This window comes from Phyllobates terribilis, unplaced genomic scaffold (genome assembly GCF_046119375.1).
Source record: "Phyllobates terribilis strain yellow unplaced genomic scaffold, ASM4611937v1 Scaffold_5__5_contigs__length_657084704, whole genome shotgun sequence".
Lineage (NCBI taxonomy): Eukaryota > Metazoa > Chordata > Amphibia > Anura > Dendrobatidae > Phyllobates > Phyllobates terribilis.
In genome coordinates, this window is record NW_027362765.1 from 509,645,581 (window position 1) to 509,669,370 (window position 23,790).

The following is a 23,790-nucleotide window of genomic DNA, read 5'->3' on the forward strand; positions in this document are numbered from 1 at the left end:
GGCTTGCAGAACAACTGTTTTTTGGAGCGGTGTTTCTACATTCACTCAATCTTCCTCATTTGAAATTATATATATATATAATTATTATAAGGAGGATTGAAAGATAACATATGAAAGTTTACTTTGTACATAATGATATGAGCTAATACTTATTAAGTTTTGCAAATTCAACACAAAATGACATTTTTACTGACTACTGCAGCCTCACAATTTTTCAACCCCTTTATAACAAGAGTCTTTAGCACTTAGTAGTAGTACTGGCTGTTATGACCTGCTACAAATGTGATGTATAACCAGACACCAGCTTCTGGCCGCACTCACTATTATATTTTTTTATCAAAAGAGTAGTCCAAAATGATTTAAAAAAAGAGAGATTACTGCCTTGCATAAAGAAGGAAAAGGATGCAAAAAGATAGAAAAGGCATGCTCCAAGAGATACAGCTGTTTGCAAGATTAAAATGAAAAGGAATGAAATGAAAAGGAACACTGGGTACACTACCTGGACATGGCAGAAAGAAGAAGATACCATGGGTTGCTACCAAATTCCTGAGACATGTACATCTATTGACCCAAAAGAACAAGAACCGTTGGTTTGAATATACTCCAAACCATATAAATAACCCATAGACGTTTTGGGATTCTGTTCTGTAGAGCAACGAAACAAAACTGGGAATTTTTGGGTGTATGGATCAGCAGCGTATCTGGAGGAGGAACATTTAAACATACACTGAAAAGAACACCTTGCCTACAGTGATGATTCGGTGATGCTTTGGGGCTGCTTTTCTTCCTCTGGCACTGGAAAACTGCAGCGTGTGGAGGGCAAGATGGATGCAATCAAGAATCAGGAAATCCTAGGAGAAAAAGTCATGCCTTCTGCAAGGAAACGGAAGCTTGGACATTATTGGACCTTCAAACAGCACAATGATCCCATACTTCAAAGTCCACCAAGACATGGTTTTCAAAAAAGTCCTGGAAGATACTTCTGGAGTGGCCATCACAGTTGTCAGACTTAAACCTCAGAGAATCGTTGTGGGATTTGAAGAAGGCTCTTGTAGCACACAAACCTCAGATTATTAGTGAACTAGGGGCCGTTTCCCACAAGGAATGGGCTAAGATTCATCAGGAATTCCGCCAGAAGCTGGTGTCCAGCTATGTATCACGTTTGCAGCAGGTCATAACAGCCAAAGGTGCTCTATTAAGGACTAAAGACGCTTGTCATGAAAGGGTTAAAAAATTCTGAAACTGCAGTAGACATTAAAAGTGGTATTTTATGCTTAATTTAGAGAAACCACTTGTTATATTAGTTGTGTTGAACTCTTTAAATTGCTTATTTCACTGGCTTATTACAAACAGCAGAAAGTATATAAATGTTGTTAATAAATCTAATTTGCAATGAAGTTGAATAATTTTTATTGCATTTGTATATTCACTTTTATCCACTAAAATATGAAAGGTTGAACCTGTCACTGTACATTCAGTCTTGCGTGCCAGCATCGTGTAAAGAGAAGGATTTAATGAGCAAATTGATAGGAGGACAGATTCTTTACAACTTTTTAATTTCTTAAATTTCAATTTCTGCTCATTAAGCGTATAGAAGTCGTCCAGTGGGCAGTCTTTCCCAATAACTGATTAATAACAGGAAAAGTCCCACCCTCTGGACTCCTCAGTCCAGAATGAGCAGGAATTTCAATGAATAGATGATAGTGCCTACTGAATCTTTTCCCCTAAAACTATATATCATTCTAGTCATCTCATTCTGCTCTATAACATGTTGCCTGCAGCTCAGACAACTTGTTTAGCGTGACAGGTTGTCTTTAAGAGCGGTCTACTATTGAAGCCAAAAAGCTCTTTAAGACATAAGATTGAGGTATGACAAATGACCTCATAGGAGCAACAAAATGCAATAACTACTTCTTCATTCACTACCCAGTGCATGTGAAATATTCCAGTATCTCACTCGCTTCACTACCTAGTAGGACCTTGATGGTCTAAACCAGTGGTCCCTAAGCTTGAGAGCCACATTCAACTCCGAGAGATGCTCACGAGCCATAACCAGGCCCGCACCCCTACAGTACTGACACTCAGAGTCCACCAATAAACAGTATGATGACAGCCAAAACTTTCCCACAGAAATCTTGTGCTCATATTGGCAAAATAATTACATTCAATGGTACCAACTATACCCGCATTTGGTATTCTGGTACCCACCACACTATCGCATCTAGCTTCAAGCTCAACTCTAACATTATGATCCTAGCTCCAGCTTACTATATTTATTTCTTTCCCCTTTACCTCTACAAGTATATGCATATCCAGATCTTCTCTTCTGTGCAGGGCTACACATAAAAGTCACTATCTGGAGAGCTTTTCAAAGCTAGATGCTAGACTAATGTACGAAGCATACAGATCGTCACGAGCCACATGTAGCATTGGCAGAGACGCCGTCCCCCTTACAGCCGCGGTCCTGCTCTAGCGTCTTCCGGCCTCCCTGCAGATGCTGCACGCAGATTCCCTGGCTCTGTGCTTAGGGCGCTCACGGACGAAGGACTTCTACTGCCTCCTCATTGCTCCGTCTCCGCCAAGGGAGTCTGACCGTGGGCCAGTATGCCATACAGTTCCTTACCCTCGCATCTGAGCTTGCCTAGAACAACAAGGCCCTGATGTCCTCCTTCTGGGAGGGTCTTTCCGGACGGATCAAGGACGGGCTATCCGGCCGGGACATTCCTACCACCCTGGATGACCTGGTGTCACTAGCTACCCGGATTGACATCAGTTTCCTGGAACGAGCTAAGGAGACTACCTGAGAGAGAAGATTTCCTCGTCTCGCTCCTGTTTTCCAGAAACCAGCCTCCCAACCAGCAACTCCCCGGGCACGCTCGCCCGAACTCATGCAGATCGACCAGACCAAGATGGTCAAGTCTCGCCTAGAAACACGCCGAGCCGAGGGGAGCTGTTTCTACTGTGGTAGTAAGGAGCATCTGATCCGTTCCTGTCCGCTGAAGCCTGGAAACTCCAGTGTCTAGGACCGCTCGGAGAGGTTATCCTAGGCAAGAGTAAATCCTCTCCGTCCTTGACTCTATCTATTTCTATTTCCTGTGGAGAGACAAGCTTCTTTGAAACCGCCCACCTGGATTCCGGAGTCGCTGGGAATCTCATTTCTCAGTCCCTTGTGGAGAAGTATCAGATTCCCACCAAATGTCTGGCTGAACCATTGGCAGTCGCTTCCGTGGATGGAAGACTCCTTCCGGTGACCATCTTGCTCGTCACAGAGCCTGTAACTCTTCAGGTGGGAATGCTGCACTCAGAGAGGATCTCCTTCCATGTGCTCTCTGGACTCTCTCACTCATTTTTGCTAGGTCTACCCTGGCTACAGAAATATGAACCCGTTCTGAATTGGCGATCCGGTGAGGTGCTCCGTTGGGGGCAGGATTGCCACGAGACCTGCCTGGTTCCGGTTCGCCCGGTTCGACCTCCGTCTAATCTACCCGGTCTGCCGGCACCCTACTGGTCCTATGCGGACGTCTTCGACAAGAAGGAAGCGGAGACACTACCACCTCATAGGCCGTATGATTGCCCCATCGACCTGGTACCTGGCGCTTCACCTCCCCGTGGGCGTATCTACCCCTTGTCGCTGGCTGAAAGAATCTTGCTAGGGGATTCATTCAGAAATCTACTTCCCCGGCTGGAGCCGGATTCTTCTTCGTTAAAAAGAAAGACGGCTCGCTACGGCCATGTATCGATTACAGGGGGCTTAACCAAATTACCATAAAAAATAAGTACCCCCTGCCTCTCACCTCGGAGCTGTTTGACCGCCTTAAAGGCGCGAGGGTCTTCACCAAGCTTGATCTACGTGGGGCGTACAATTTGGTCCGGATCCGCCAGGGAGACGAGTGGAAGACGGCATTCAACACCCGGGACGGTCACTATGAATACCATGTGATGCCCTTTGGTCTCTGTAATGCCCCAGCCATCTTCCAGGAGCTAGTTAACATCATTTTCCATGACCTCTTGTATTCTTGCGTAGTGGTGTACCTGGACGATATCCTGGTCTTCTCTCCGCATCCGCCCTCACACCGGAGGAATGTTCGTCAGGTTTTGCTTAGGCTCCGGCAGAATTGTCTCTACGCTAAATTTGAAAACTGTCTCTTCGAGCAGACTTACCTTCCGTTCCTGGGATACATTATCTCAGAGACTGGTCTTCGGATGGATCCCGAGAAGGATTCTGCCGTCTTAAAATGTCCCCAACCGGAGGGGTTGAGGGCGATTCAGCGATTCCTGGGCTTCGCAAATTATTACCGCCTCTTCATTCCTCATTTCTCCTCCCGGACCGCTCCCATCTCCGCGCTCACCCGTAAGGGAGCAAATCCCAAGGAATGGACTTCCGAAGCGGAGGAGACCTTAGTCTCCCTAAAACAAGCTTTCTCCTCCGCCCCTGTGCTGCACCGCCCGGATTGCAACAAGCAGTTCTTCCTGGAGGTTGATGCTTCCTCCTCCGGAGCCGGAGCGGTGCTCACCCAAAAATCCCCGTCCGGGAGAATGGTAACCTGCGGCTTTTTTTCCAAGCTCTTCTCCTCGTCTGAGCGCAACTACTCCATAGGAGATCGTGAGCTGCTTGCCATCAAATTGGCGCTAGAGGAGTGGCGCTATCTGCTGGAAGGGACTCTGCACCCGGTGATCATCTACACAGATCACAAAAACCTGGCCTATCTACAAAACGCCCAGAGACTAAATCCACTTCAGGCCCGGTGGTCTCTGTTTTTTGCCCGATTCAGATTTGCTCTACATTACCACCCTGCTGACAAGAACTTTAAAGCCGACGCTCAATCCCGCTCATTCCTGTCCTGCGACCAAGAGGAGGAGCCTCTGCATATCATAGACCCCTCCAAAGTATTGACCGTGGCCCCGTTTGACCTGTCTCGTCTTCCACCCGGTAAGACTTTTGCAGCGGTTCCGGATCGTAAGAAGGTTCTTCTATGGGGTCATTCATCCAAACTAGCCGGCCATGCTGGCCAGAGGAAGACCTTTCTGCTCATCGCCCGGCATTACTGGTGGCCTTCGCTACGCAAGGATGTTGCGGATTTTGTCTCGGCTTGTTCCTCCTGTGCCCATAACAAAGTTTCTAGGCATCTGCCCGCCAGCTGTCTACTGCCTCTACCCGTACCTTCCGCCCCATGGCAACACATTGCTATGGACTTTATTACGGATCTCCCCGTTTCTGCCGGTGGTACCGTCATTTGGGTGGTCGCTGACCGCTTTTCTAAAATGGTCCACTTCATCCCTCCGCCTGGTCTCCCGTCCGCATCTGTGCTGGCTAAGGACTTCATCCTTCACATCTTTCGTCTCCACGGCCTACACCTCCACATTGTGTCTGATCGCGGGGTCCAGTTCACTTCGCGCTTCTGGAGAGCTACGTGTAAGCTGTTGGATGTCACCCTGGATTTCTCCTCTGCTTATCATCCTCAGTCCAATGATCAAGTGGAACGTATCAACCAGGTCTTTTACAAGCTTTCTCCGGCATTTTGTCAATGCTCACCATAATGATTGGGTTGAGCTCCTACCTTGGGCCGAGTTCTCCTATAACAACCATGAGAGTGAGTCTTCTTTCTAATCCCCGTTCTTTGTGGTCTACGGTCAACACCCCCGGATCCAGTTTCCCGTCTTCGCTTCAGAAGACAATCCTGCCGCGGAGTCTCTGGTCAGCGAATTTTCTACTATTTGGGAAAACACTAGATCCGCACTTCTTCAGTCCTCTGAACGGATGAAGAGACATGCCGATAAGGGACGTCTGGATCCGCCTCTTTTTCATCCAGGAGACAGGGTCTGGCTCTCCTTCAAACATGTTCGGCTCAAAATTCCATCGTATAAGTTGGGTCCGCGGTTCATCGGTCCGTTTGAAGTTCTCAAGCAAATCAATCCCGTGGCTTACAAGCTAAAACTCCCGGCCACCTTAAAGATTCCCAACTCCTTCCACGTATCTCTCCTCAAAACAGTTGTTCTTAATTCTATTTCTGACGATCCAGGTACCACTCCAGCTCCAGTTCCCGCTGAGGACATCTGAGGTAGAGAACATTTTGGCCACCAAAAGGGTAACAGGAAAAACCTTTTTTCTGGTGGATTGGAGGGGGTTTGGCCCGGAGAAGAGGTCTTGGGAACCCAGGGAGAACATCCATGCCCCTCTTCTTCTTAAAAAATTTCTTGCTGGCCTGAAAAAGAGGGGACGTAAAAGGGGGGTACTGTGGCATCGGTGTCTCTGGCCCCTGCCAGGCAGAGACGCCGTCCCCCTTACCGCTGCAGTCCTGCTCCAGCATCTTCCGGCCTCCCTGCAGCTGCTGCTGGTGCACGCAGCTTCCCTGGCTCTGTGCTTAGGGCGCGCACGCGTGTGCTCCCTCCCTCTTAAAGGGGCCACGCACGCCGTCCTAAAAAGTCCCCGGCCAATCACCGGAGGGCTTTCCCTATAAGAGGCACCTCCTCCAATATGGAGGTGCCCGTGCAAGGTTGTTGCTTTGTGATTCTTACTTTGCTTCAGCCCCCAGGTCCTCTGCAAGTCAGTCCTGTTCGCCAGTCTGATCTTATGCTCAGTCCGCTAGCCTGACTTCTCTTCACCCGACAGTCTGTCTACAGTCCAGTCCGCCAGTCTGTCTATGGGCTCTGCCCGTCTGCTCACCTGGAAGCACCTGCCTGTTACCTGCCGTGCCTGCCAGCCCGCTTACCTGGAAGCACCTGCCTGTTACCTGCCGTGTCTGCCAGTCCGCTTACCTGGAAGCACCTGCCTGTTACCTGCCGTGCCTGCCTGCTTACCTGGAAGCACCAGCCAGCTACCTGTTGTGTCGCCAGCTTGCCTACCCGGAACACTCGCCTGACTATCTGCCTAATCATTTTTTCTGTAGTGCTTTGTTACTTCTTGTATTGGCTTTTTTTCTTTTTTTTTTTTTTTTTTTGGGAGGCTTGGGCTGCTGGATCACTTGCACTTGTCAGTTCTGATCCATTCTGTGCTATGTGGATCAGGGGTCTACTCTGTCCTCAGCATCAATGTGGTGACTCTGAGCCAGCTGCTTGGGGACACTAAGTTGATGGAGGAGGGATGTCCCTGGTCAAAAAAAAAAAAAAGCCAATATCTGCCTAATCAGCCTGCTTGTCTACCCGGACCACCCGTCAGCCTGCCTGCCAAAGCTCATCCGCTGTACCGGTCAGTTCCTGCCTTCTGACCCATGAGAGTCACCTGCTCTTATACAAAGTCGGTCCCAGAGTGGCACCTGGTCCCTGGTCGACTGAGCCGCCGTGCGACCTTGGTCGGACAGAGTTGATACTTAGTCACGCCCCTCTGGTCCCTCCTTGCACCGCAGCACAGAGGTTCCACCACCCGGATCAGTACCACCACACATGTTGGGCCCGCAAGCCACATGTAGCTACTGAGCCACAGGTTCGACTAATAACTTACCCTAGCTAAAAGACAAATATGGACGCACTAAATCTAACCAGAAGATTACCAAATTGCCTGCCATTATTAACCTCACTCTTCTTTCAATCCTCTTGACCATTAAGCATACCTTAAAGGACTGATTTGACATACTGTACAGCTTTGACTTACAATAATTAGGACTTTACATTGAAATTCCATTTTGCAATTGCTCACAACAATCTGGCCTTGATTGGACATCATACAGCTGCCATAAAATATACTTTGTCACTTGCATGTTTAGACATCAATAAAATAGTATCAACATGCAATAACAATTAATCTACATGGAAATCTACATGTTATATTGACCACATGATTCAGTCAATAATAGCTTTGAAACCTGACATGCTTCAAGCATACATAAAGATTACATGTGAGCCACCGCTCGAGATTGTAATCCTTTTAAGTCAATATATATCAAGTGCCAATTCCACACATTACAAGATGATGCCAAAGGCTTAGTACAGCTGTCATTACAGATGGGTGTTAATGATCCATACAGAAATATGGTTCAAACATTTTTGTCAATGGTAAATGTTTAATTTCTCGTTATTAATTTCTACAGTGCATTACAGATATCATAATCTCCATAATCGAAATCCCCTATCAGGATGTCTTTGGAGTGTTGGAGGAAACAGGTGAACCCGGAGGAAACCCACACAAACACGGGGAGAACATACAAACTCCTTGCAGATGTTGTCCTAGGTGGGATTGGAGCCCAGAATGCTAATAACTGAGCCACCGCACTGCCTATGCAAGTATAAATGTTTGAGAATGTTCTGCAGATTTGTGAAAATAGTGAGGGGACAAATACTCTTCTGGACTTATTGTTCACTGAAATGTCGCGGAGCTGTAATATAAAAAACAGTCCATGGACAAAAGTGGAAAGATGATTCCAACCAGCCTGGAAAGTGGATGTTTCTTATAGACCTAGGGGTTCTTCACCTTTGCATACACTGGCACCAGTGGCGTACCGCCAATGGCGGCAGGCCATGCCACTGTTATGGGGCCTGTGAGCCGGGGGGCGGTGTCAGCGCCTGCACCTGTGCTCCCCTCCGCCCATCAGCGCCCACACTGCCCCACACAGAATAATGGGGGTGGAAGTGTCTGCATCATCACAGCTTGTGCTGACAGGCGGAGGGGGGCTCCGGCCGTCAACGCGGGCAATGATGATGGAGGAGGGAGCGTCAGCAGACACTTCCACCCCCATCATTATGCCTCGTTGTCTGACGGGTAAGAGCAGCGGGCGTGAGGACATCATTACAGCACGCCCGCTGTTCTGAGATGTGCGGCACTTCACACCACAGGCTTAGGAGCAGCAGCATCAGATGAAATGAGGAGAAGCGAGTATTGTATTTATTTTTTTAAATCAGTGACTGGTGGCCAAAATAGAGTATGGAGGACCACGGGGGTGCATTATATTGTATATAAGACTATGGGAGGTTCATTATATTGTATAGAGCACCATTGAGGATGCATTATATTGTATGGGGGGCCATGGGGGGTGCATTATATTGTATAGAAGATTATGGGAGGTGCATTATATTGTATGGAGGACCATGGGGGTGCATTATATTGTATCGAGGACCATAGGGGGTGCATTATATTGTATGGAGGACCATGGGGAGTGCATTATATTGTATGGAGGACCATGGGGAGTGCATTATATTGTATGGAGGACCATGGGGTGTGCATTATATTCTATAGAGGACCATGGGGAGTGCATTATATTCTATAGAGGACCATGGGGAGTGCATTATATTGTATGGAGGACCATGGGGGGTGCATTATATTGTATAGAAGATTATGGGAGGTGCATTATATTGTATGGAGGACCATGGGGGTGCATTATATTGTATGGAGGACCATGGGGATGCATTATATTGTATCGAGGACCATAGGGGGTGCATTATATTGTATGGAGGACCATGGGGAGTGCATTATATTGTATGGAAGACCATGGGGAGTGCATTATATTGTATGGAGGGACCATGGGGAGTGCATTATATTGTATGGAGGGACCATGGGGAGTGCATTATATTGTATGGAGGACCATGGGGAGTGCATTATATTCTATAGAGGACCATGGGGAGTGCATTATATTCTATAGAGGACCATGGGGAGTGCATTATATTGTATGGAGGACCATGGGGAGTGCATTATATTATACGGAGGACAATGGGGAGTGCATTATATTGTATGGAGGACAATGAGGAGTGCATTATTTTCGCTGGATGTCCATGGGGGGTGCATTATACTATATGGGGAATTATGTGGGGCACATTATACTATATAGAGGATTATGGGGGGCGCATTATACTATGTAGAAGATTATTTGGGGCCATTATAATATTTGGAGGGCCATTATACTGTATCCAAGCAATTGTACAGTGTGAAGGTTTGTGTGGGGTCCATTATACTGTGTGAAGGGCTGTGTGGGGGCCAGTATACTGTATGGAGGGCTAGTGCGGGCCATTATACAGTGTGGGTCTATTATAATGTATGTAGGCCCATAATACTGCATGGAGGGGGTCACAGTTGGGGGATAATACTGTGTTGGGGTCACCATACTTGCCTTGGGAGTTGAGGTGGGGTATAGTGGGGTCATTATACTGTGCATGTAGAGGCTAATGTGGAGGAATTCTCCATGGGGATATCATACTGTGTTTGGGGGGCACTTTTGTTGACATCATACAGTGCTGTGCAAATTAATTGGGACAAAGCATTTTTTAAGTAAAATCGTAAGTTGGTTACCAGTCAGTGATTCAAACCAGTTTTAACTGCTTTGAACAGGTGTTAGTGTACAACCGTGAGTAACAAAATGTGGTTTGACTGGTTTTAGTCAGAAAATAACAGCTAGCTGCCCCCTCAGCTTCAGTTGAGAGCTTGTTTCTGTGAGGAGTGGTTTAGTGTACTTTTTCTCCATGCCACAATTCCAAGTGTGTGAAGAAATTCCTGGAAGAAAATAAAGTAAAAGTGCTGGCCTGGCCTGGCAATTCACCAGACTTAAATCCTATAGAAAATTTGTGGAGCATTGTGAAGAGACGTCTTGGCAAAATGGACTGTACAACGAAAGAACGCATGATAAACAGTGCCATACAAGTGTGCTTCCATGATGAAGAATTTATGCAAAAACTTGGTAGAATCAATGCCAAAACACATTGAAAATCTCATATCTGCTAAAGGAGGACATATTTCTTACTAAAATTAGTATGTAACAGTGCATTATAACAGTTTATTATTAAATATTCAAAAATGTTTTTTTTTTTTGGCTTTGTCCCAATTTGCACAGCACTGTACTTTATGGTGGCAATGTAAGAGGAATCTAGGACTTCAGCAGGAGGAAAATGACCATGTAAAGGCTGGAAAGTTGTGAGATATGCTCTTCTGTGACCCCAACAATTATTTCATTTTTTTTGTTGGTAGGGGGCCCGATTACCAATTAGAACTTCTGCTATGGGGCCCTATGATTTCTATGTACGCCCCTGAATGGCAGACTTCTCCCAGGTGAGTCCTAATCTGAGGGCAATTTATAAACTGCTTAAGGGAATCTGTCAGCGACTTTTTGCTACCTCATCTGGTAGCAGCATGATATAGGCAAAGAGACCCTGACTCCGACGATGTATCACTTAGTTTACTGGGGGCAACGGTTCCTACACAATCAGAGTTTGTGATTTAGCAATGCAGCAGAGCTGAGAAAGCTAACCCTGCCCCCACCAGGCTCTCTATGTACATAGCTATAGACAGTGAGCTACTTATCACAGGAGGGAGCGGAGTCAGACTAGTATGCAGGAGCTGCCATAGACTATGACAATGATAATCACCAGGTGATTAAACCTTCATTGTAAGTAAACAACAGCACACAGCCGGACATATGACACATCGTTGAAATCTGTGTTTCAACCCCTACCTCATGCTGTCCTCGGATTACATAGCAAAAACCCGCTGACAGATTCCCTTTAAACAGTGTTAAAAGGACAATCAAACGTTGTTCCCTAGCCTGGTGCCTATAGCTGTATTATCTATCTAAGCAATGTAATATATGATGTTAGATACGTATTTGGTTACTATACAGGAAACATGTTCCATGCCATTATACATTGCGACCATATAAAAATAAAAAAAAGCGTACAAAGAACTGATTTGAAAACCTTAGAAAAATCTTTATTTTACAAGTACATTTAAAAAAGATTACAAAAAATGGAGGCATTAGATAAATAGTGGCTGAATGGCAAAAAATTGGGGCACCATGGGTTGACAGTGTACAGATAATTCAATTCATATAAAAATATGCTGGTTGGTTAGTTGGCATTAAACCATAATGAAATCTCAGTTAATAGCTAGTATTGGCTTTAATAATTAAATCATTAAATAGAATGCTTTGTGCAACCATATAGGGACAAGTATAAAAAATTTTAAAGCCAGTACTAGCTATTAACTGAGATTTCATTATGGTTTAATGCCAACTAACCAACTAGCATATTTTAATATGAATTGAATTACCTGTACAATGCCAACCCATGGTGCCCCAATTTTGGCTTTCAGACACTATTTATCTTATGCCACTGTTTTTTGTAATCTTTTGAATGTACATGTAAAATAAAGATTTTTCTAAGGTTTCAAAATCAGTTCTTTGTACGCCTTTTTTTCTCTTTATATGTTATAAGGATGTGAAAGTCAAACGGTCGACATTTATATGGGGGAATACGTGTGCAAAGATTTGTGACTTTTTGACCCCTATTCCACCACTTTTAACACTTTTCTAAAAGGTGGGTGTTACTTAGCAGGATGCAGCAGGCCTGACCATTGCCTAACAAATTTACTATAATGGACACCAGAAATATTAAAATATAGTCGAAAACTATGCCAGCTCACAGCCTCCACAGATTTTAGTTCATGGCGCATTGACAACCCAAGATGCGCCAAATCTATTAGGAGTCACGTGCATTTTAATAAATTTGCTGCATCTTACTACAAAGCTGTTTTGATTGAGACCGATGTATGAACACTAGTGCTAAGTAAATGACCCCTAAAGTATTCACCAAATCAGGCTACACTGAGATTTTTCACATGCTCAATACAGTGTTAGGGTTCATACTCATTGGAGTTTAATCGGACGAATGCAATCCCATAAAAAAAATCGGATTGCACTCTGACTAATGTTATTTAATGAATATGCGTTCATCTGGAATTTTTCTCAGCTCGGACTGAGAAAAAAAAATAGCAGTATGCTGCGAGTAGCCGCGTATATCGGACGAGACTCGCCAATGCAAAAAATGGGTGCGAGAAAAAAAAAAAAAAAAAAATCGCACGGCACATGCGATTTTTACGCACCCATCTTCATAGGAAACCCGACATTTCATCAGCCGAGTACAGTAAATTCACAGCATGAACCATCAGAATAGAGTAGATAGAATAAATCAATAGAAATATGTCAGTGAGATATATAATTAGTGCAGTGCGTGTGTATCTTACTGTTTATGTATTTAGGTAATAAATAAATGTAAGAATAAAATTGGGTGGGGTCCATCTTATTTTTATTAACCAGCTGAGGGAAAGCAGACTGCTGAGAGCTGGTCTTAATAGTCTGGGAAGGGGAAAATAAATATAGAGCTTCCCAGGCTATTAATATCAGCTCACAGCTGTACCAGTCACTGTCACATTGTGTTTAAGATAATTGCAATTGTTTTTGCTATGTATACCCCTTTTTCACATGTAAAGTGCCATGGAATAAATGGCGCTATAATAATAATAATAATGTAGTGCCTGAAGCTATTGAGAACAGATTGCACACATCCAATGACTAACTTACTGGGTGAAAGTTCAATGTCCAATGTAGATTTACTTTTATGGATCTCCCCTTGTGGTGTGGATGCTCTGAGGGTTACAGCTCCTTTTCCAGTGCATACTTTAGTAGGATCCACTTCTAAAAGAGACACAAAGTGTCCATTAACAGAATATAAAATATATATTGTGTACTTTTCTCAATGCAGATAAATGAATGACATATGATAGTGATAAACATCTTTTAAATTAGATACTCCCATGCTTTTCTCGGATCCTAGGTTTTCATTCAGGAAAGCACAATACATGAACAGTAAAGCAAAGTGAAATGGCAAAACTATTAAAGCAATAAAAATACAAAATAATAAATCAGAATTGTTATCTTGACAACCCTAGTACTGTATACCTAATTAGGCTCAAATGCATAGCTTATCCCCAAGAAATCAGAGACTCGGTAAATATGTAGTGCACTGCATTCAATTCACCAAGTAAAGTATCAAACTAAAAAAAATGTATATTTTCATATACGTATTTCTGCATTAAATAATATTACAACAGTGAAGAGTTAAAATCCCCCATCGCTGTATTTTCATTCTATCAGCAGAATACAGGTGTCACTTACAGAATCTGTATTCTCTGAATTCAAGCACTGAGATAGAAGTCATAGAAAAATACAAGTAACACCTGTGCCTCTGTCACTTACATTGTTCCCAGTTGGAAAAGAAATGTTTTGTGTAATAGAAATGTATTTGACTTCGCTCAGTATGCATTTTGCAAATGTATTAGTTACAAAGAGATTTCAGCAGACACTTGAAATCATTTCACCATCGGTTAAAAGAGCTCCCCTTTGTAGCTCTTCTTTTTTTCCCCATGCAGCTTTTTTTTTTTTTTATTTGAAATACAGTAACCTAGTTTCTGCCAATTAACACTATCATGGAGCAATGTTATGGCACCACAGTGGAATGTGGGGCCTTTAAAATCATGAAAAGGATGAAGAAAATCCAGAGTCCCAGGAGAGGCTGCAGACTGCGTCCTGTACAGCAGCATGCATGTCACAAGCAGTGTGCAAACCCCAAGCCACTTCTGAGATGATTCACTACCAATAGCTTTACATAGAAACGGTTAAGCAGTCCAGAGGGGATTCTGGGACAATTATACGTGCTCACATGATAATGCTTTGTATGGGCTTTACTGCACTTTTTAATATTGTCATAGTTTTCTATATTTAAATCATTTAATTATTGTTCATCTTTGGTTCGAGTCACTGATCAAACATCACCGATACAAATCTATGGGTCTGTGAAAATCACGGAGAGCACATGAATGGCATCTATGTATTATCCGTGTGCTGTCCATGCTTAACCCCTTCACCACCTTCGTTTTTTTTCAGTTTTGGCATTTTCGTTTTTTGCTCCCAGTCTTCCCAGAGCCATAACTTTTTTATTCTTCTGTCAATATGGCTAGTTGTACTTTTGAGCGACATCATTAGTTTTACCATATCGTGTACTGGAAAAATGGGGAAAAAAAATGGGAGAAAAATTCAAAGTGCGGTGAAATTGCGAAAAAAGTGCAATTCCACAATTGTTTTTTTTTTAACCATGTTCACTAAATGCTAAAATGAACCTGCCATTATTATTCTCCTGGTCATTATGAGTTTGTAGATGCCAAACAAGTATAGGTTATTTTTTATTTAAGTGGTGAAAAAAAAAATTGCCATTTTCCAAGACCTGTAGCGTCTCCATTTTTCAGGATCTGGGGCAGGTTGAGGGCTTATTTTTTGCTTGCCGAGCTGACATTTTTATTGGTACAATTTTGGGATAGATACGATCTTTCGATTGCCTGTTATTGCATTTTATTGCAATGTTGTGGCGACCAAAAAAACGTAATTCTGTCGTTTTGATTTTTTTTCTCGTTACGACGTTTACTGATCAGATTAATTCTTTTTATATATTGATAGATCGGGCGATTCTGAACTCGGCAATACCAAATATGTGTATATTTGATTTTCTTTTATTGTTTTATTTTGAATGGGGCAAAAGGGGGTGATTTGAACTTTTATATTTTTAAAATATTTTTAAAGCCTTTTTTCTTTTTTTTTTACTTTTCACATGCTTCAGTAGTCTCCATGGGAGACTAGAAGTTGCGATCGTCCGAGCTACACACAGCAGGGCTTTAGTAAAGGTGTTCATATTGCAATGGATAGAAGAAGCTTTGTAATGTATTCATTTATTTTCCATACATGAAGATTACTGATGATTAGTGTTGAGCATTCCGATACTGAAATATCGGGTATCGACCGATATTCGCGGTATCGGAGTTCCGATACTGAGTTCCGATACTTTTAGAATATCGAATACCGGAATCGGAAGTTCCCATAATGCATGGCGCTCTGCAGTGTCTCTGAAGGATGACAAGCTGGATGGCAGCGCTCAGCTTACTGTACTTGTCATTTAGTGTTAAAGGATTTATTTAAAAAAATAATAGTGTTTTCATGCACCGTCTCTTTAAAAAAGCCGGCCGGCAATTCAGCATCTGTACCCGACAATTTAGAATAGAAAGAATAGAGAATCACACATAGATTAGATACATAGAAACATGTCAGTCACATATATAAGAAGTACAGTGATAGTGTTGATTACTGTACTTGTCATTTAGTGTTAAAATAAAGGATTTATTAAAAAAAAAATTGGCGTGGGGTTCCCCGTAATTTTAGTCTCTAGCGGAGGTTAAGCAGACGGCTGGGGCATATGTTTGAAGCCTGGGAAGGGGGTAATACCCGCGGAGCTTCCCATGAATATTGGCCCCCTCCCAGGCTAGAAAAACCAGCCGTCAGCCGCCCCAGAAATGGCGCATCCATTGGATGCGCCAATTCTGGCACTTAGCCTCGCTCTTCCCACTGCCCTGTAGCGATGGCAGTGGGGTAATAGGGCTGGGGTTGATGTCAGCTTATAATGCCAGCTGACATCAAGCCCAGGTTAGTAATGGAGAGGCGTCTATAAGACACCCCCATTACTAACCCCATAGTCAAAGTAAAAAAAAAACACAAACACCCAGAATAAAGTCCTTTAATTGAAATAAACACACAATTTTTTAATGTTCTAAATTAAACCATACTTACCATCACGCCCATTCCAGCTGAAGCCAATGTCTTCTGCAATAAAAGTAAAATAATAAACCAACATCATCCTTTCCTTTCCATGGTTCCCACGACAGCTTCAGCTCTGCTACATTGACATGACAGGCTGGATCGCAACAGAACGCTGCCATCCAGCTTGCCATGCCGCACCCAGTGAGAAGCGCAGGCATGCTTGCGCTCCTCAGTGTCTCGCTGTGACGGCATCCAGATGAGCCGAGTTCATGTCCAATGAACTCAGCTCACGTCATGCACGTCACTGACAGCGTGGGAGAATTCTCCTGCTCAAGGGCTGAGCGCAGGAGAATTTTCCCACGCTGTCAGTGACGTGCATGAGGTGAGCTGAGTTCATTGGACATGAGCTCACCTCATGCACGTCACTGACAGCGTGGGAAAATTCTCCTGCGCTCAGCGCTTGAGCAGGAGAATTCTCTCACGCTCACTGCAAGCGCAGGAGAATTTTCCCACGCTGTCAGTGACGTGCATGAGGTGAGCTCATGTCCAATGAACTCAGCTCACCTCATGCACGTCACTGACAGCGTGGGAAAATTCTCCTGTGCTCAGCACTTGAGCAGGAGAATTTTCCCACGCTGTCAGTGACGTGCATGAGGTGAGCTGAGTTCATTGGACATGAACTCGGCTCATCTGGATGCCGTCACAGCCAGACACTGAGGAGCGCAAGCATGCCTGCACTTCTCAATCTCTGCGGCATGGCAAGCTGGATGGCAGCTTTCGGTTGCGATCCAGCCTGTCATGTGAATGTAGCAGAGCTGGAGCCGTCGTGGGAACCATGGAAAGGTAAGGATGAGGTTGCTTTATTATTTTACTTTTATTGCAGGAGATTGTTGGCTTTAGCTGGAATGGGCGTGATGGTAAGTATGGTTTAATTTAGAACAATAAAGAATTGTGTCTTTATTTCAATTAAAAGGACTTTATTCTGGGTGTTTGTGTTTTTTTTTTTTAACTTTGACTATGGGGTTAGTAATGGGGGTGTCTTATAGACGCCTCTCCATTACTAACCTGGGCTTGATGTCAGCTGGCATTATAAGCTGACATCAACCCCAACTCTATTACCCCACTGCCACCGCTACAGGGCAGTGGGAAGAGCGAGGTTAAGTGCCAGAATGGGCACATCCTATGGATGCGCCATTTCTGGGGCGGCTGACGGCTGGTGTTTCTAGCCTGGGAGGGGGCCAATATTCATGGCACCCTTCCTGGGCTATTAATATCAGCCCCCAGCTGTCAGCTTAGCCTTTGCTAGCTATTAAAATAGGGGGGACCCCACGTCCTTTTTTTTTGGGGTCCCCCATTTTAATAGCTAGTAAAGGCTAGGTATTCAGCTGGGGGCTGATATTAGTATCCTGGGAAGCTCCGTGGGTATTACCCCCTTCCCAGGCTTCAAACATCTGCCCCAGCCGTCTGCTTAACCTCCGCTAGAGACTAAAATTACGGGGAACCCCACGCCAATTTTTTTTTTTAATAAATCCTTTATTTTAACACTAAATGACAAGTACAGTAATCAACACTATCACTGTACTTCATATATATGTGACTGACATGTTTCTATATATCTAATCTATGTGTGATTCTCTATTCTTTCTATTCTAAATTGTCGGGTACCGCTGCTGAATTGCCGGACGGCTTTTTTAAAGAGACGGTGCATGAAAACACTTATTTTTTTTAATAAATCCTTTACACTAAATGACAAGTACAGTAAGCAACACTGTCACTGTACTTCATATATATGTGACTGACATGTTTCTATCTATCTAATCTGTGTCTGATGTTCTATTCTTTCTGCTCTAAATTGTCGGGTACCGGTGTATGCCACTGCTGAATTGCCGGCTTTTCATGTAATACATTCTACATTATTCTTAGTTGTTTTCCTTCATGTAGAATTAACCTACAAGGAAAGAAAGGGTTTATTTTTATTCCGATATTTGTGTCGCATTGACTTGCATTGGTTTCCGGTATCGGAATCGGCGATATCCGATATTTTTTGGGTATCGGTCCGATCCAATCCGATCCGATATTTCCCGATATCGGAAGGTATCGCTCAACACTGCTGATGATGGTAAAAACTAACCAAAGACTGATGAAACAGATACAAAACACTGATGACACCCGGACAGTTTTTTTTTTTACGTACGTGAAAAATCACTGACGTCTGAATGAGGACTAAAAGTATGTTGATCTTTCAGTTCAAATGTTATTTCATTTTAAATAAATTACATGAGTTGCAATTTTTTTGTGACATCACACTTTAAATCACCTGCTTTTGTTTAATTTAGTGAATTTCTCCACAGACTACACTAAAAATATCTTGTGACTCAATGCTACCTATCCAGAAAGTTCACTCTCCGGACGGAGCACAGGCAAAACGTGCGTCGGGTGTGCTCCTGTGGTTGGGTATGTTCTATTCATGCAATATGGCTTTATGTCCTTAGCTGCTTATTTTTGGCAAAACGGATGTCTATTTATCATTATTAATATTTATTATTAAGCGCCATTAATTCCATGGTGCTTTACATGTCTATGACTTACATTTATCCATTTGGCTAATTTTTCATGTCTTTTTTATACAAACTATGTAATCCCTATCTTGGTAGCACATTTCAAATTCTATTAATTTTTACTGTTGTACTTTTATTTCCTTCATCTAGCTTTAACTTGGTTTACTTTTTTCGCATATAGATTGGCTATTTTGGCTGCTCCTATAGATATAAAATCAGACTTTTGCATATTTAACCGTATATATTTTTGCATACGTTCCAGCTAGCTGACCGTTATTATCTTTGTACAATTTATTTGCTCCAGTCCATAAGGCTTTAAGCATTAATCATGCTCATGTCGGACTTGTATCTTATTTGTAATCTTTTTGGGCATGTCCGTTGATCTATTATTGTACGTATATCTTTAGACCTGCATTACTGTAGCCATTAATTGCATCCATACCCACTTTTTGTCTCATATATTTTATCTCTGTGTGGATCTTTTTTATTCTATGTTTTTAAGGGTTTTTCAATAAAGATTTATTATATTTTTATGTACCCCGTCTGGCTTTGTTTTTCTTTATTTTTCTATCAAGAAATCTAATGAATCCTCCTAAAAATGTGATTTTTTCCCCCCACCTTTTGATCCACGAGGACCAAAAAAAAAAGCAAAGAAAACTTAATGGTAGTAAAAAATGACATCTTGCGCCTTTTAAAATAACTATGTAACATAATAAATGCGGCTGCGATCTAGTATTTACAGCTACCTTGAAAAAAAATTCTGAATTAATCCTTGATAATTTATGTTTTCTGCCCTTCAGTTGACTTTATATTCGTATTAATGGATGACTGTGCATAGATTATATTAGCCCAACACATTCAGTTTATGCTTATGTTCTACATAATGAAAAAAAAACCCACACCAAGCAAATATAACAATCATGCTGTATCATCTCGGTTTACTATAAAGTGAGCGGTAATATTCCAAACATGCCCATGTAGTGAAATGTAAACTAAAATAAAAGCAATTATCAATGCAAAAATGCCAAGCATGTATATGAATGTAATGATATTGAGCTGCAAAGCAAACATAGCAAGAAATGCAGAATGAACACTACTTCATTTGCGTTCCAAGCGTATACCTGGAGTTGGTACAAGATCAGGAAAGTTTTGTACGGCCTTCACAGGAATGATTGTAATAGCAGAGCATGAACGTGTAATTAAAGGAGACTCGTCTGCTGAGGACACAAAAGTAACACAACACTGAATATGGCACACAGTTTCCAATATGAATTTTGTTAACGTTTCATTCTCTTTGCTAACGTAGAAACACATTTTTATAATTAGTGGATATGTCCTATTTCCTTCTTGCCAAGAAAAATACTAAAATTAAATGTTTGCATGATCTCTGGAGTCCATAAATCTTCTTGACCCAATTGTTAATTATCCTGGGATTGGAGCGAGTCCTTTGAGAGACCATATTGACTAAAGCATTGCTGACATTGTATGAACATAATATTAGATACGTGTAGAATTGTTTAAGCTTTTATCCTGTTTATAAATTCAATCTTATATTCCAGTCTAATCAAGTGATCGCCTACCCACTAGATTAGATGGTTATTGTGGGTATCCCAATGCTCACCAGATTGGGAGAGTTGTCTTCCTCTTTTCCCTCCCCGGTAACAAGACTACGGCCTGGAGAAACTAAATAGAACAGGAAATCATTTGTGAACTCCACGATTGTATCGATAAAGCATGAAAGTCTGAGGTCCTCAATAAGTGAGAGATGCTTTATGTATTTAGCTCTTTACTCTGGCTAATAGATGGGGGTTATGGACAGGAGACATTCTAGAGTATCTGTGAATTCGCTAATAGATAAAGATAAATAATTGTGGGCTTAAAAACTTTATAAGTCCTTTAAAATGTTAGCAATTTGTTAAGCTAGTAGAAAATTGTGTTAATCTATATTAAAGGAATTCTGTCAGCAGTTTTTTGCTATGTAATCTGACAGCAGCATGAGGTAGGGACAGAGACCCTGATTCCAGGGATGTGTCACTTAGTTTACAGGGTGCAGAAGTTCTGATAGAGTCACAGTTTTTTATGCTGCAGATCCAGCAGAGCTCAGTTGTTGATCTCTGTATAACTCGACCGCACCACAGCTTTCCGTGTACATTGTATATGTAGCACCCCGAGGGCTCGGTTGCTACAGAGGTATTGCACCTCAACCAGAGGTGTGATATCTCACTCTCAGGTAAGGATGGAGTGTGGATCAGGACCCCGACACCTGCATGCATTACACCACATTTCCGGGGGACAGGGCGACCGATATGCTCCAAGCAGAGCGCGACAGTCCCTGTCCCTGGCTGGAGTGGGGGGAGGGAACACCCACCGAGGAAGGGGGAACCCTGTAGTGCAGGAGCAGGGAGAGAGTAGTTCCTGGGTGCACCTAGAGGGAGGTATAAAAGGTGGGCACCATCTTAGATCAGTGTGCAGTCTGAGAGAAGAAGTGACAGAGCAGGGCCTCTGCATGGGGCTCTGCTCCGGAGGCAGGCCTAGCCTGTGAGGCCCAGCCAGCACTGAAAGAGCAAGGAGAGAGTAAGAGGAGAAGACATGGAGCAGAGGCTCAGACCGAGCTCTGCTCCGCAGGCAGGCCTAAGAGAGAGGCCGGAGCCTGGAGGAAGCAGAAGGAAGGAGAAGGAAGGAAGAGGAGCGGAGGAAGCTCCAGGAACAAGGAACGAAGGGACCCCAGGATTGTGGACTGGCGAGTCGCCACCGCACGCCCGAATATACCTGCGTAGAAGGGTCAGGCCAAAGGGGGAGACCAGTCCCCGAAACTAGTGGAGGCGGGGAACTACCCTCAGCTAGAAACCGGAGGCTGTGACATTTCATGTGGCGCAGCCCCTCGCTACACCCGCTAGGAAGGCACCACATAGGGTCAGGGAAACTGGCGCCAAGTTTACCAAGAGAAGGTCCGAGGCAGCAGGACAGAAGCGAGGTCACTGGCGGGGTACGACAGGCCAGAGAAAGGACACACAAAGGGGGTCCTGTGAAACACTCCAAAGTTATCTGGGAGTTGGCCGAGCCCCTCACCTGGTGAGCACAGTGCGATGCGGGAAGTTACAGCCGGCCGGAGTAACGTGGAGTAACGAACTGTGAGTAAGGCTGAGTTCACACGATGCGTATTTAATGCGTTTCCGCGGCGTTTTTGCAGTTGCGGAAACGCATGAAAAACGCATGGTAGAAGGGCAGCAATGTTCCCCAATTGAAATCCGCATGTGCTGTGCCCATGATGCGGATTTTTCCGCAGCGTAAACGCTGCGCTCAAAAATCCGCAGCATGTCAATTGATTTTGCGTAAACGCGGCGTTTTAGCCGCCATTGACTTGCATTAGAACGCGCCAATTCCGCAAGACTGCATCTGTACTTGCGTAATTGGTGCATTCTAATGTGCGGATGGTACCCGAGTGTGGAGAAGAGGAGAGTCTCCTCCACACCCAGGTACCATTAAAAAAGCTGTAAAACAAGAATAAAATAAAAAATATATATATACTTACCATCTGTCGGCCCGCGCAGCGCTCCTGCTTGGTTCCCGGCACTTGCAGTGAGTTGAAGGACCTGCGGTGACGTCAGAGTCATGTGACGGGTCACGTGACGCTGACGTCGGCAGGTCTTTCAATTCAAAGTTGCCGGCAGCTGGGAGAACGGAGTGTAAAGCAGGACAGCGCGGGCCATCGGAGGTAATTATATACACTCTCTCGGGTCACACTATATAAATCCATGCTGTTTGCATGGATTTATATAGTGTGACCTAGTTGTCAAGCACTTTCCAGGTGATGCTAAAATCGCCTGGAAAGCGCTTGTCAATCTGCATGCGGAAACGCATGTGAATCCGCATGTGGATCCGCATGTATTCTGCAGGAATAACGCATGCACAATCTGCATGCGTTTTTTCTGCCAGGGAGATGCAGAAATGATGCAGAAATTTTCTGCTTCATTTCTGCATCGTGTGCACATACCCTAAAGGTCCTGGACTGCATTACAGAGACTCTGAGTCATTATTCCCGCGCACCATCACCCCCATCATCTGCACTCACTGCCCTGAGGCTATACTTCTCCCATGGGGAGTTATACTACACTCTGCTGCACCCACAACACCAGCTTCAGTGGTCTGCCCTGCAGCGGCGGTTCACTCTGACCGCAATCCACGGGTGGCGTAGTCGGACATTCAGTATATAGACTGCCATTTAGTTTGACCACCCTGAGCCACGGACCGGGTCACCGCCACGCGGAGACTACAACCCCTAGCATCCCACAAAAGGCCCAGAGGGCGCGTCATATAGTGACAGACAGCCGCTAATCAGTGCTAGGGCCCATGATTGAACTAAGATGCACAAGGCCAGTTGTCCTGTAGTGATAATCTCCTGCTGGTAAAACACTGATTATATTGAAACAGAAAAACACAACCTAGTAAGTGACACATAGCTGTAATCAGGGTCCATGCCCCTACATTATGCTGCTCTCAGATCACATAGCAAAAACCTGTTGACATTCACTTTTAGTGCAAAATGCCCCCATTTACTTCTTAAAAATGGCTTGCTTTATTTCGAACTAGAAACATGAAGACCTCTTGCACATGTGACTTTTTCCAGTAAGACTGCGTGCCCACAAAGCATTTTCCAAGCGTTTATGCTGCGGAATTTACGCAGCGTAAACGCTTGGGAAACTCTTGGTAATCCGTCCCCCATGGTCCCCAATGACAAGCCGCCATGTCAATGCCCATGCTGCGGATTTTTCCGCAGCATTTATGCTGCGCTCAAAAATCCGCAGCATGTCCATTAATTTTGCGGACACGCAGCGTAATCGCCGCCATTGACTTGCATTGGACCGCGTGACATCCGCATCACTACATGTGGATAAGCGGAT

General features: G+C 43.9%; 1 protein-coding gene across 7 annotated transcripts in view; it reads right to left on the minus strand.

Annotated features, from left to right (window-relative positions):
• Positions 1–23,790, minus strand: part of SORBS1 (sorbin and SH3 domain containing 1) — a 269,503-nt gene that overhangs the window by 117,605 nt on the left and 128,108 nt on the right. For all 7 annotated transcript variants that reach the window (XM_073685634.1, XM_073685629.1, XM_073685632.1 and 4 more), the window contains 2 exons: positions 20,011–20,106; positions 13,272–13,385 (listed from right to left, as the gene is read on the minus strand). In XM_073685634.1, the coding sequence (XP_073541735.1) occupies positions 13,272–13,385; positions 20,011–20,106 (210 nt within the window). The remainder of the gene's footprint in view (positions 1–13,271; positions 13,386–20,010; positions 20,107–23,790) is intronic.